The sequence below is a fragment of the Onychomys torridus genome, chromosome 13 (assembly GCF_903995425.1).
Source record: "Onychomys torridus chromosome 13, mOncTor1.1, whole genome shotgun sequence".
Taxonomy (NCBI): domain Eukaryota; kingdom Metazoa; phylum Chordata; class Mammalia; order Rodentia; family Cricetidae; genus Onychomys; species Onychomys torridus.
Genome location: NC_050455.1, coordinates 48,687,134 through 48,700,439, shown reverse-complemented (window position 1 = coordinate 48,700,439; position 13,306 = coordinate 48,687,134). Strand labels below are relative to the sequence as shown.

Genomic DNA, 13,306 nt, shown 5'->3' with positions numbered 1-13,306 from the left:
ATCTCCCAAGCTGGTCAGACATCCAGGTTCAACTCTGTCAGCCTCACATGAACCTAACAGAGGAGGGGAGGCCAGACCTCAGCTTTTTCTGATAGCTACTGAAATTAACTATTTGGTAATACATTTGGCCAATCACAAAAGCTGGCTGGACCCTGATGAAAACAGAAGTAGTTACATCTATCAGGGCAACCATGAGCCTGGAACCACTGGATCTAGCCTGGTGAAATTATCAAGACAAAGTTGCTGGATCTTTTTACCAAGCCTCCCTTCCTTTGATCCCCATCCCTTGTTCTCATCATACACACTCTAAAACTGTCTTGGGCCAGCAAGATGCCTGAGCAGGTAAGGACAATTGTCACTAAGTCAGATGATCTGAGTTCTAGCCCCAAGACTCACCTAGTAGTAAGAGAGAACTGACTTCCACAACTTTTCTTTTGACCTCCACATACATGTGCTAACATATGGGCACCTAGTCCCAGTACCTGAGTACAGAGAATGAATAAATAAAGGTAATAAAAAGCAAATAAAACCCACCATACCAAATTAGTAAAGAACTACAAAAGAAAACAAGAAAGAGGAAAATAAGCAACAAAAAATTTGTCTTAAATATCTTGCACTGAGTAGGAACACAACAAACTACAGTGATATGAAACATCAGTCAGAACAAAAAGGATGCATTTCTTCATTAGAACTCCAACTTTCCAATAAAAACCATGAAGCTAAAGAGGGTTCCTTAACTAAAAATGCCCACAGCATCTGCTTCTGCTTTTCTGAGAAATGGGCCAATTTCCCTCTCAATGCTTCTGATTACACCAGAGATTAGTGACACCTTACTCAGACATGGGATTTGTTGGTGTTGTTGCTGCTTAGTTCCCATGTTTTCTGTTTCTGCAGTGGGTAGTGTTTGAATGCACAGTCTTATAACTGGTCAAAGTGGTGAGAATACATGACAGTTGAGTGCTCATTGCTAAATATAACAGAGACATCTTTATCAACCCCCCACCCTAACCAGATTCAAGAAACATCATAGAAGAGCCAGAGGAGTGGACAGGAGGAGTGGCCTGAAAATATGTCTTCTGAATATGACATGGCATTTCAATGTGTGAACTCATGGCTGCTGGGGTTCCCTGCAGGAGACTTCCACCAGATCTAGTCAGTCCACATTTCAGCATGAAGGAAATCAGGGGGGCACCTGAAGACTTAGCTAAGGAGATATGAGGATTAGTGAGTGTTGAGGGAGAGAGGGTTGCTGTTCTTTAACATGTGACCATTAGAAAGTTGTCCATGATCAAGTGAAAACCCCACACCAGAACACAAAATTGATCTTGATTAAGATCAGTGGAGTATTTAAAAACATAAAGACAAGAAAACATATGGGCAACCATTGGGAAGAGGAAGGATCCCAGAGAGAATAAGAGTAGGAAAAGAGCAGAATTGTGTTTGAAGATGATAAAAGTGCTACATAGATGTATGAAACTGTCATACAGTACAGAAAAATACTTTTGAAACAAGACAAACCTATCCTAAAAGAGTTCCCTAGCACGTTATAGGAGAAGCATTCTACAGGGGTTGTCTTTCACCCCAGCCTAGATTCCTCTGGAGTTTAGAATAAATATGCTGAGCTGGGTAAAAATAGGCAAGAAAAGAGTATTAGGAAGTCACAAGCCTGAGACACAACAATTTTAATATATTCTGTAATGATATTTCACAACACATATCCTAAAAGGCTCATTTTAATCTGTTCTAGGGAGTAAATGTCCTCAAAACAAACCAACAAACAAACAAAAATTCAAACCAGAATATCTGTGGAAATATTAAACACTAACTTGGTCTTTTACTTTAGGTCTATCTAAACTTGAATGATTACCTAAGATAATCGATAAGTAACTCTTGCCTTTCTCTAATCAAAACCCCCTATTTTCCAAACTGAGGATCCCAGCTCTAGATGTCTTTTTATGCACAGACTCCCTAGGAAAGAGACAGGGAGGTTGAAAGGTGAGATCTGAATGCCCAGTTACCAGACAATCCTGCATCCTGGGGATGCTCTCACTGCTTGGGACAGAGGAATAGCTCTTGGCTGTGCTGGAATTTCTTTACTGGAACTCCACCTCTGTTTTTTCTGCAGAAACTAGAAGTTGGTCAGTCCTTGTATACTCCATTGGCATCCCACCTTCAGAATGTGCTAGCCAATCACAAAGGAGAGTGGATCCAGTCTCATTCCAGAATCTCCTGCATTTATAGGAACAGGAAAGTGAAACTAAACTCACTTTTGTTTTTCTTCATTGATTCCAGGATTCAAGGAAGGGGAAATTGCCCTGTCAGAACATTTCAACCCAAATCTTAGCCAGTGAGAGAAGCTCCTGAATCAACTTGCTAACTAGGTAAGGATATCATCCTGAGTGAGGTAAACCACACTCAGAAGGACAAACATGTTATGTACCCATTATTAGTGCAAACTAGATGTAAAGCAAAGGATATTCAGACAACAACCCACAACTCCAGAGAAGCTAACTAACAAGGAAGACCCAAAGAGGGATCCATGGATCGCCCTGGGAAGGAGAAATAGGTAAGATCTCCATGAGTAAACTGGGCATGAGGAGTGGGCAATGGAGGGTAGGTGATAGGAGATGAGCACATAAGGGAATGGGATGGTTGTGCTGGAACAGGGATGGAGGGGGAAAGTATTGAAAGAGATACTATAAAGGGAGGTATCATTGGGATAGGGAGAAACCGGGTACTAGGGAATTTCCAATGAAGACCCCATCTCGCACTACTAGAAATAGTAGAGAGGGTGCCTGAACTGAACTGGCTTACCCCAGTGATCAGACAGGTGAATACCTGAACTGTCATCACAGAACTGTTCTCCAATGGTGGATGGAGGCAGATGCAGAGATCCATAGCCAAACACTAGGCTGAGCTCCAGGAGTCCAGTCAGGGAGTGAGAAGAGGAATTCAATGTGGAAGTGCATCAGGATCATGATGGGGAAACCTGCAGAGATGACCAAACCAAACTAGCGGGAAATCATGAAAGTTGGATCAATGGCTGTGGAGCCTACATGGGACTGGACTAGGCCCTCTGCATGGTGAGACAGTTGTGTAGCTTGAACTGCTTTGTGGCCCTCCTTGTGGTAGGATCAGAATCCATCCTTGGTGCATGAGTGGTCTTTTTGGAGCCCACTACCTATGGTGGAATACCTTATGAAGCCTTGAGGCAGGGGGAAGAAGGGCTTGGACCTGCCTCTACTGCATGCCTCCCCATGGGAGACCTTGACTTCTTGTGGGTGGCAGTGGGGGGTGGGCTGGGATGGGGAGTCTGGGGGAGTGGGAGGAGTGTAGGGGGGAGCTTTGATTAGTGTGTAAAATGAATGACAAATTTTCTTAATAAAAAAAGATATTCCATGACCCATTTCAGTTCATTTTCTCTTGATCCTTGTGCTGAATAATTTGATGTCAACTTGACACAAGCTATAGTCACCTGAGAGGAGGGAGCCTCAATTCAGACAACACCCTCATAAGACTGAACTGCAAGCAAACCTGTAAGGCATTTTTTAAATTAGTGTTTGATGGGGGAGGGCAAGCCCCCTTGTGGGTGATGCCTTCCTTTGGTAGGTGGTCTTGGGATAAAATAAAGCAGGTCTAGCAAGCCATGTGGCTCCAATCCATGGACACTAACTACATTACCAAGTGCTGCAGGTCCCTGCCCTACTTGAGGTCCAGTCCTGACTTCCTTGGATGATGAACCGTCATATGGAATTGTAAAGAAAAAAACCCTTTCTTCCCCAGCTTCCTTATTCATTCATGGTGATTCATCACAGAAACAGAAAGTTAAAGACAATTTAGTAACAGAATCATAGAGTATTGTGAGAGATCTGACCATGTTGTTTTGTGAGGGATTGACAAAGGACCTTGGAACTTTGTTCTAGAGAGCCATTAAGAATTCAAAGCTTGATGACCTTTTCTGTGGGATCTTGGAAGATAAAAATGTTATCAGCAAAGCAGTCAGTCAATGGAGGCCTGGCTTGTGAAGTTCCAGAGGGAAGTTTGAGAGTCACTTAAAGACTAAAGGTGAAAGTCTGTGGTTATGGTTAGCTGGGGTTGAAGAATTAACTGTCTTTAGCATGAGGCCAGAGCTACTGATGTAAGTCTTTGCTTTACTGGGACAATAGGAGTTGGCCAACTGGAGGTAAGAAATTAGCAGTGATTAAGAAGAGACCAACATCACCAAGGCAAACTGTTTTGGGAAGTGTTTCCTCAGAGTTAGTGCACAGAAACTGTGTTCCAGCAGCCATTAAGGTTTTACTTCTCCCTGGCAGCCATACTTGGTAATGTACAAGAGTCTTTCCTGGGGTGATGGTTTTAAAGGTGTGAAGGCTACATGGAGAGCAGCTGAGCCTGGCACTGTGAGAGGCCAGGATAGGCTATTGGAGAAGGTTCAGCCTCAGAATTAGTGGAAGCCCAGGATTGAAGGATTCATGGAGAGAAGCTGAAGCATGGTTGGCACTATGAAGAGAGCCCAGGAGTGGCTATTGGTGGCAGTCTGATGGCATCAAGGGACCCCATTATTTTTGGAGATTCCAGTGTTTGGGATGGCCAGGAAGGTGAGCAGCAGTGAGGTGGAACAGTGGTAACCCCTAGCCATAAAATCATTTTCATTGCTCCTTCATAACTGTAATTTTGCTAGTTTTATGAATTGTAGTATAAATATTTGTGATTTCTAGTGTTCTTAGGTAACCCCTACTAGGGTCACGACCCACAGGTTGAGAATCACTAAATGAACATTTTTTTGAGCAGATCCAGATGTATCCTTTTAGGAGGGCAGGCTTTAGGATTCATCTATCATTAGAGTAGGTCATGGAAATGGATTCCAAATGATAGAATTATGAGAAGAAGTGACAGGGAATCATTCTCTGCACACATATACCATGGAAGGCCAAGTGAGACATTACCAGGAAGAATGCTTTCACTGAGGATTTGGCTACACTGGCACCTGGATCTCAGATATCAGTCACTAGCAGTGTGAGAACAAATTCTATTGTTTAATCCACATAATCTATAGGATTCTAGCAGCTCAAACTTTAAGAAACTACTCCTCACCATGAACAATTTTCCCCCTTCCTCTGGGTCTCTCTTTTTGTCTTACTAACCCATGTACTATTGGTTTGTATTTCATTTCAGAGAAGATAAAATGTCAGCCAGGGAATGGACAATGAGATAATCAACCAATAAAAGCAATACTAAGGACAGACACTGTGAAGTTATTATGGGTTCTAGGTCATGTTAAGAAGAAACAAATGCCTTTTTTATTTCAGAAAGTATGTATTAAATGGCTTTTGGTATTAATATCGAGTAAATCAGTCATTTAGCAATCACAACATTCGAAAACCTATAAAGTAGAGAAGTCCATTCATCTTCACTGGTTCTGGCACAGAGTTTGAGGCTTCTTTAGTATTTTCTCAAGGAATCTGAGTAGGATTTGTAGGAATTTCTTAGTTATTATTAAGGCTATTGCGATCTCTATGGTTATTGTTTCTCTCTCTTGCTCTTGACTAAACTTTTATATTTTGAATGTTTGCCTTACATGTATATCTGTTTACCACATGTATGCCTGATTCCTGTGGAGGTCAATAGAGTGTATCAGGTCCCCTGGAACAGAAGTTATAGGCTACTGTAGCTACTATGAGGGTTCTATTATGTGGGAATTGAACCTGGGTCCTCTTCAAGATCTGACAGTGTTCTTAACCTCAGAGCTATCTCTCCACCCTCCTTTTACCCATTTTCAGGAGTGCTAGGGATTGAACCCGAGGTCTCATGCATGTGATACGATATTATACCATTGAGCTGCTACCCTAAACCTTCCATCTTCTTCTAAGAATAAACTTTTGTTTGTGTACATTTGCACGTGTGAATGCAGGCATGAAAATGACATGTCATGTGTACAGAGGTCACAGAACAACCTTGGTCTTGACTTTTACCATCCAATTGTTGTGTCAGGGTCTCTTATTCCCTGTGGCATGTGGCAGGATAGCTGGCCTCAGAGCTTCCAAGATTCTCTGTCTCTGCCTCCTATCTCACCACAGGAGTGTGTGGATTACAGATGCTTAGCTGGCTCTGTGTGAGCTCTAGGTCTAAACAGAGGTCTTCGGACTTGCAAGGTAAGTTCTTTATCTACTGAGCCATGTCCCCAGCCCAGTTATGGTTTCTCCTTGGGTATCTCTATCAAGAGAGGACACAAGTATCAAATTCAAGGTTACAGAGGCCATCATTACCAAGAAGTCACAGCACCAGCTGGAGGCAGCTAGTGCCACTCCACCCACAGTGAAAAAGCACAGAGCAATGGATGAATGAAAGCATGCTGCTGATTAGCACCTCTCTCTACATACACACTCAAAGATACACACTAGCTAGGGAATGATAGTACCCACAGCAGGCAGGGCTTCCCACCTCAATTAACATAAGCCACATAATTCCCCAAAGGCAAGCCCAGAGGTTCATCTCTCATGTGATCTAGAGTCTGTCCAAAACTGTAACCATCACAATGTTAAACCTAAAAATGGATGCTGCTTCATAGTCAAGTAATTCAAATAATTGTGCAATTACTCCTTCTGAGAGGTCATTCAAAGTGAGTAGATAGTTCTTAGATCTCAGCTTATTTACATACATCTGATTGATCTCAGCTATAGCTAATGTGGATATATGATCACTAAGTATGGATAAAGCCTTGATGGCATGAATAAACCCAGTATGTAATTTTGCAATATCAGTGTCCTATGTTTCTGTCATTGATTCTGATTTTTGACAACTACAGGATTTCAGCCTCATCAGACACCAAGTTGTTTCTTGAACATATCTCTTTGAGGAGAGCATTAGCATCATCTGTCACCATGTCAACAAAATATAATTTTAGGTAATATAATTCTTTAACATAAACATTCTTATTAATCAAATGCCCATTAGCTAAACAGAACTCCTCATAATATCTTGAAAGCCTGTCTTGTATTGTTTCTTTGTTTGTAGTTTCAAACACATTAGGAGATTTCATCTTTGCCTTGATCAGATCCACTGACATTTGCCAGTCCTTAGCCAAACTCTGCAAGGATGCATCATCCACTCCAAACACAGTTCGATAGAAGTTCAGGCTTTTCTCCAGATTCTCCACATCACTGCCCATGAAGAGGCTCAGTGAAGGAATGATACTCAGGAGGTCAGTTGTAAAGGCTTCTAGCCAAATCCTCTGCTTCAGGAATTGCTGCTTCCTTTCAATGGATGCACCTGTAATATGAGGCAAAGAGAGCATAAAAACATGTCGTTTGTGTACAGGGAGAACACTCATAACCTTGTCCATCAGGATAGGGAAATCATAATCAGACAAATTTATGTTAGAGATCAAGAAGATTGGTGGTTCATCAATCTTATTGTCCTTAAAGATTTTCACACAGTCGTTGCGGATCTTCTGTAGGACCATTTCTCTGTTAGAGGTGCGTGGTTTGAATATCTTTTCATTGCTTATGTCAGAGTCCACCTTGGTTCTCACAAAGTAGAATTCCTTCTTCATCATGCTGATTGCTTTGGCGAGGTCTATATCATTTTTCTTAAAGCGTGTGGCAGAAACAATAATGAAGAAGTCATACTCATGGAATTTCATTTTCTCCAGATAATCTTTTGGTGGGAAATTTGTGGTTCCAATCCCAGGCAGGTCCCAAAAAACCACATTGGGAATATTGGGGTGTTTGTATGGATGTCTCTCCATGGTCGTTTCCACCACCCCAACTTCAGCTGCATCTTTCCCTTCATGCCCAACCCCTCTCAGGGTATTGATGAAGGTAGATTTCCCTGCTCCAGACTCCCCTGTCACAGCAACATTGAGTGGGGCACTGTCAATTTTTTTTACTGCATCAGTGATTGAAGAGTTTGCCCCCTGAATGTTTCCTTCTTTCAGGCTTAACTCAATTGAAGCTATGGTTTCCTGAGGAATGATTTTGTTTCCTGTTTTAAACTTCTTAAAATATTCGGCAAAGCTGGAGGCCAAATCTTTGTAGCGTTCATCCTTAGATGAAGAGAACAGCTGACCCATGACTGTATTCCATAAAAGATACTGAAAGATAGAAGGACAAGTCAGGAGGGTGTGTTTCAAATTGAAAATCTTCATTATAGCAGCTTTCAAGTATATTGCCACATACAATGCTTAAACGTTGTCACTATGCATTGGATCTCCCATTATGTTTATTTTACACAATTGGGATTTGTGTCCTTTGACTAATATCACTCTGTTTCCCTCTCCCCACAGCTCTTCTCAGTACCTTGTTTTCTACCTCCATGAATTTGGCTACTCTAGATTTCACCTATAAATGACACAATAGGGGCATTCTTTCTGCAGGTAGCTGAGACAATCATACAAGAGTTTAATGGTTTAATTCTCCCTTGTCTCTTCACAGATTTACCTCATCTTTTCAGTCTGCTCTGTGCCTCTGTGCTATGTAGACTACATGAGCTTCCAGTATCATTCAGCTATATCTGCTCATGGCCTCCATGTTGCCCTGCTTGTGTTGCATGTCCGACTGTGCATGCACCCATCATTCTTCGCAATCTATGCTATTTGGCCTTTGTTCAGTACTCATGGTAATTTTAAGGTTAATATTTTCTTGTTATTCCCTTTGCTTAGATCTGGCAATGCCCTCAACACTCTCAGGCCTCTTGCTGTCATGTAGTCCCTTATTTATCTGTTTGGCATAACTGATTTTCTGAATTTCTTCTTTTACTGAAGATTCTCCATTCAATATTTATTGAGGAATCCTTCCTGATCTGTAACATGTAACTCTTTTCCAGTGAAGAGTTGGGGTGAAGCCAATGGCCAAGCCTCTTTCTGAGGTGAAATGGGACCACTATTTGCAAGTCTATTCATCACAATATGTCTTGAGACTTGGATTTGATTTGACACTTGGGTTATATCCAGAGTCTTGACTTATGGATAGCCCAGTGGGAAAAGAAGAACTGGCAGGTGCTAGGTCTGCTACTGTTGGGACAACAGGTAAAAATGGACATGTATAAGTCAGTTCTACAGCATTAAGAACCCAGGTAGTTTCTTCATGTAGCATTCTCTAGCCCAGAGAGTCCTGGAAACCAGGAAGCAGAGACCATGAGCAAAGTAGGCTATCAATCTTCCAGTGCTACTAGATTCTATACCATAGGTTCATGTAAAATCTGGACACAATAAGCTATCATGAGGTGGAAAACAGGTGAAGTCACTGACATTCCTACAAAAATATTTGGTACCCTGAGTGCTGTGCAGCCATGTTTGATCAGCCCCCATGAATGGATATTCAGCTAGGACAAGAACATTGTCAATCTATTATTGACTAATGAAGGCAGGCACCTTCATGGTCAGATTCCTTCATTCAATACCTTCAAACTGTCCTTTTCCTTATTGTCAGCTCCAATGAAATTGTTAAAGCTGGGGATTCCCAGAGGTATGTCTGTCCATCACTTTTAAATGCGCATGCTCAGGGAATGTAATCCTAAAATGAGCATGCTTGAATGTTGGACTACCCTATTTGAACATGTATGGGCCCCATGAATAAAATCATGATTCTTTCATAGCTGGGGAGTGAGTTAGAGTGCCACTTTGGAAATATCTCCACTGTCAGCTTTGCCTGGCTGAGGTAATCAGTATTTTTCTACTGTGTTATCTTTGGCTTGTTTATATTGTCTTTGAGTTCACGAAGATGTAAAATCGGTGCATTGGGATTTTATTGCTGGTTAACTAAAGGGCCTAGTTTCTTGAAATCTAAAGTGTTAGCCAGGACTCCCTCATTTTGTAAAGCAAGCTCACTCTGGTTGGACTGTGATCATTTCAGAAATGATAGAGCTTTGGTTTCCATGACTAAAATCACCTTTACCCCTAGATTCTCCCCCTCCCCACCCCCCACTGCTGTCCATAGACTGCTTGACTGCAAGCACACTCAAGAGTAACATGGCACATCAGAATATCCTCTCTCTGACACCCATAAGAAGGGACTCCTCATTCTGCCATGTGGCTCCAGTCTCAGAGCCTCTGCCATGCTGCTGTCTGTCTGTCCATCATTGGCATTCACAACACTTTTTAACCAGTCTCTTACTCAAATAACAATCTGCCCCAGTGTCCTTCTTGAACTCCAGACCTGGGATCTTTTCTAATGGTATGGAGATGGAGTTTTTCAGCATAAGGAAACCTCAGGGAGAAAGATGGGTCTGTTTTGGTTTTATTGATTGGATGATTTTGCTTTTCATGTGCCAGCAGACCCAGATGTGTGATTTTGCAGCTTAGGACTGTAAACACCTAACTCAAAATTTCAACCGAGTAAAAAAATAGTTTTGCTGTTGACTAATCATTGTTTTTCAGCTTCATCCACATTGTGTTTAGTCATCCTGTTTAAGGTACTACATAATTAGTTAGAAGTTTTCTAATTTGCTTCAAGTAAAATTTAAGAATATTAAAGAAGTCATTGAAGATTAAACCTCACGTCGAGATCAGGAAAATATTAATCAGAATAAAAGACTTTAAAAAATAATTGGACAGGGTAAATTTAACAAAAATATTCTTTTGGCTTCCTTAAAATGTATTTGATATATATATTTATGTGTATGTGCATATTGTGTCATGTCTACATTTATGCTTATGCTCATATACTGCTTACCTGGCACCAAAATGTCTAGTAATATTAATTAAAACTGTTAGATTTGTCCAACTTCCTTTTAGTTCACATAAGGTAAATAAATCTTTGACAAATTACTTAGATTTTCTGGTGAAAGGTGAGTTTACATTACAATTGTTCGTGCATAATCCTCCCAGGCTCCTGGCCTTGTTTAATAATTGTCTGTTAAATATTGCAATGTTCTTTGATTTCCTAAACAGATAAACTTTGCTTTCCTAATGAACACTCGAAATTGAGCACAGCCCCTGGCCAGAATGTCTCCCACAGGTTGGTTTTCATTTTTTAGGGTGAATAAATACTTTGAGTTAAAACTTTGCTGCCTTATAATTTGAAAGCACACATGTATTGTGTTTTTTTGAGTGTTTTGGTATCAGCTGAATAGCCTCTGGTTTGAGGTATCTGTATGTTGTTTGTCTTTCCCTTTTCAGAGCTCTGACTACTTACTGCAGTGGGGAACATAACCTCATTTTTGCCTGTTTTGAGAAATTGTTCTGACTATGCTTATGACCCTATGATAAAGGATTCAGTTCATATCCCTCCAAGTTCATCAGGGGCTACAAAAACTTTTTCTACATCAAAGTTGCTCATTTATGTCATGTCTCACAATATAAAAAAAGTAAAAAAGGATCCAATAAGTAGGAGAAAAATGTTTAAAATATTATAAGTACGCCGATAATGTGTTTTTGGAAATGCTGAATGAAAAGAACTTTTAAATTGGTGTTCTTTTAAGATAGAGGACAGTTATAGAGTAACAATAAAGTATATAAATATGACTGAGTTAGCTACAGTTAAGGGTTATTAAAATTTCCAATGTCAAAGTTCACTACACTGATATAAATCTAAAATCTAGCCTTATTTATACCAAGGAGGTTCTCTTAAAATACTGATCTCTGCTTTTGGTAAAATTACAAAAGTAGACTTATTTAAAATAACATTCATCACAACCATAAGATGAAGGTTGTGGTAAGTTAGAAAAAACCGAATCTAACAGCATTTCATGTGTAGTGGACAACATATTTTTATATAATGTTACAGAATTAGGTATTTTAAAACCTAATTTGGTATGTACATTTTTTGGGGGCAAAAATTTCTAAACCTTATGTTCCTTCAGGTAATCATTTCAGTCTCCTGCTGCAGCCTGGCTGCTGACAGGGACAGGCCCTGGGTCCCTGAACTGCCAGCAACAAACCAGAGAACCAAGAACAAAGGCCACAAAGCCCAAACCCTGCTGCCCACCTCAGGAAAAGGCTCACCCTACAGGGGGTTGGTGGTGCTGCTCAGCTTCTGGCCTCCTGTCTAGGCAATTCCTACTGAAATACCAGGGTCCCCTCTGAATTTTGTTACTATCTCCCAAACTGGACAGACATCCAGGTTCAAGTCTGTCAGCCTCACATGAACCTAACAGAGGAGGGGAAGCCAGACCTCAGCTTTTCTGATAGCTACTGAAATTAACTATTTGGTAATCAATTGGGAAAATCACCAAAGCTGACTGGACCCTGATGAAAACGGAAGTAGTTACATCTATCAGGGCAACCATGAGCCTGGAACCACTGGATCTAGCCTGGTGAAATTATCAAGACAAAATTGCTGGATCTTTTTACAAAGCCTCCCTTCCTTTGATCCCCATCCCTTGTTCTCATCATACACACTCTAAAACTGTCTTGGGCCAGCAAGATGCCTGAGCAGGTAAGGACAATTGTCACTAAGCCAATGATCTGAGTTCTAGTCCCAAGACTCACCTAGTGGTGAGAGAGAACTGACTTCCACAACTTGTCTTTTGACCTCCACATACATGTGCTCACATATGGGCACCTAGTCCCAGTACCTGAGTACAGAGAATGAATAAATAAATGTAATAAAAAGCAAATAAAATGCACCATACCAAATTACAAAAGAACTACAAAAGAAAACAAGAAAGAGGAAAATAAGCAAAAAAATATTTGTCTTAAATATCTTGCACTGAGTACGAACACAACAAACTACACTTATATGAAACATCAGTCATAACAAAAAGGATGCATTTCTTCATTAGAACTCCAACTTTCCAATAAAAACCATGATGTTAAAGAGGGTTCCTTAAGTAAAAATGCCCACAGCATCTGCTTCTGCTTTTCTGAGAAACGGGCCAATTTCCCTCTCATTACTTCTGATTACACCAGAGATTAGTGACACCTTACTCAGACATGGGATTTGTTGGTGTTGTTGCTGTTTAATTCCCATGTTTTCTGTTTCTGCAGTGGGTAGTGTTTGAATGCACAGTCTTATAACTGGTCAAAGTGGTGAGAATACATGACAGTGGAGTGCTCATACCTAAATATAACGGAGACATCTTTATGAACCCCCCACCCTAACCCGGTTCAAGAAACATCATAGAAGAGCCAGAGGAGTAGTGTAGTGGATAGCCATCCCAGCATTGGCCTGGAAGTTCCAACCCCCACTGAGGCTTCAGTAATGGTCACGCCCACAAGACAGGGCGGCGGAGGCAGCTGAAGACCAAGGATTGGCAAGAGGTCACTCTCTCAGTTCCCAGACCCTGGACGCTGGAGGGAGACAGAGCAGAGTTCTCCAGAGAACACCGCCGGACTGCGCTATACCTTTGCCAGACCCTGCAACCTACC

At 41.1% G+C, this 13,306-nt stretch overlaps 1 protein-coding gene across 1 annotated transcript; it reads right to left on the bottom strand.

Annotated features, from left to right (window-relative positions):
* Positions 1-6,381: 6,381 nt before the first annotated feature.
* On the bottom strand, positions 6,382-8,076 carry LOC118594864 (interferon-inducible GTPase 1-like). Its single transcript, XM_036205091.1, has one exon. The coding sequence runs from the start codon at positions 8,069-8,071 to the stop codon at positions 6,800-6,802; it is 1,272 nt and encodes a 423-aa protein (XP_036060984.1). The 5' UTR covers positions 8,072-8,076; the 3' UTR covers positions 6,382-6,799.
* Positions 8,077-13,306: the final 5,230 nt, after the last annotated feature.

Bases quoted from the DNA above. Each gene is read 5' to 3' on its own strand.
- LOC118594864 (XM_036205091.1), bottom strand. From the start codon at position 8,071: ATGGGTCAGCTGTTCTCTTCATCTAAGGATGAACGCTACAAAGATTTG.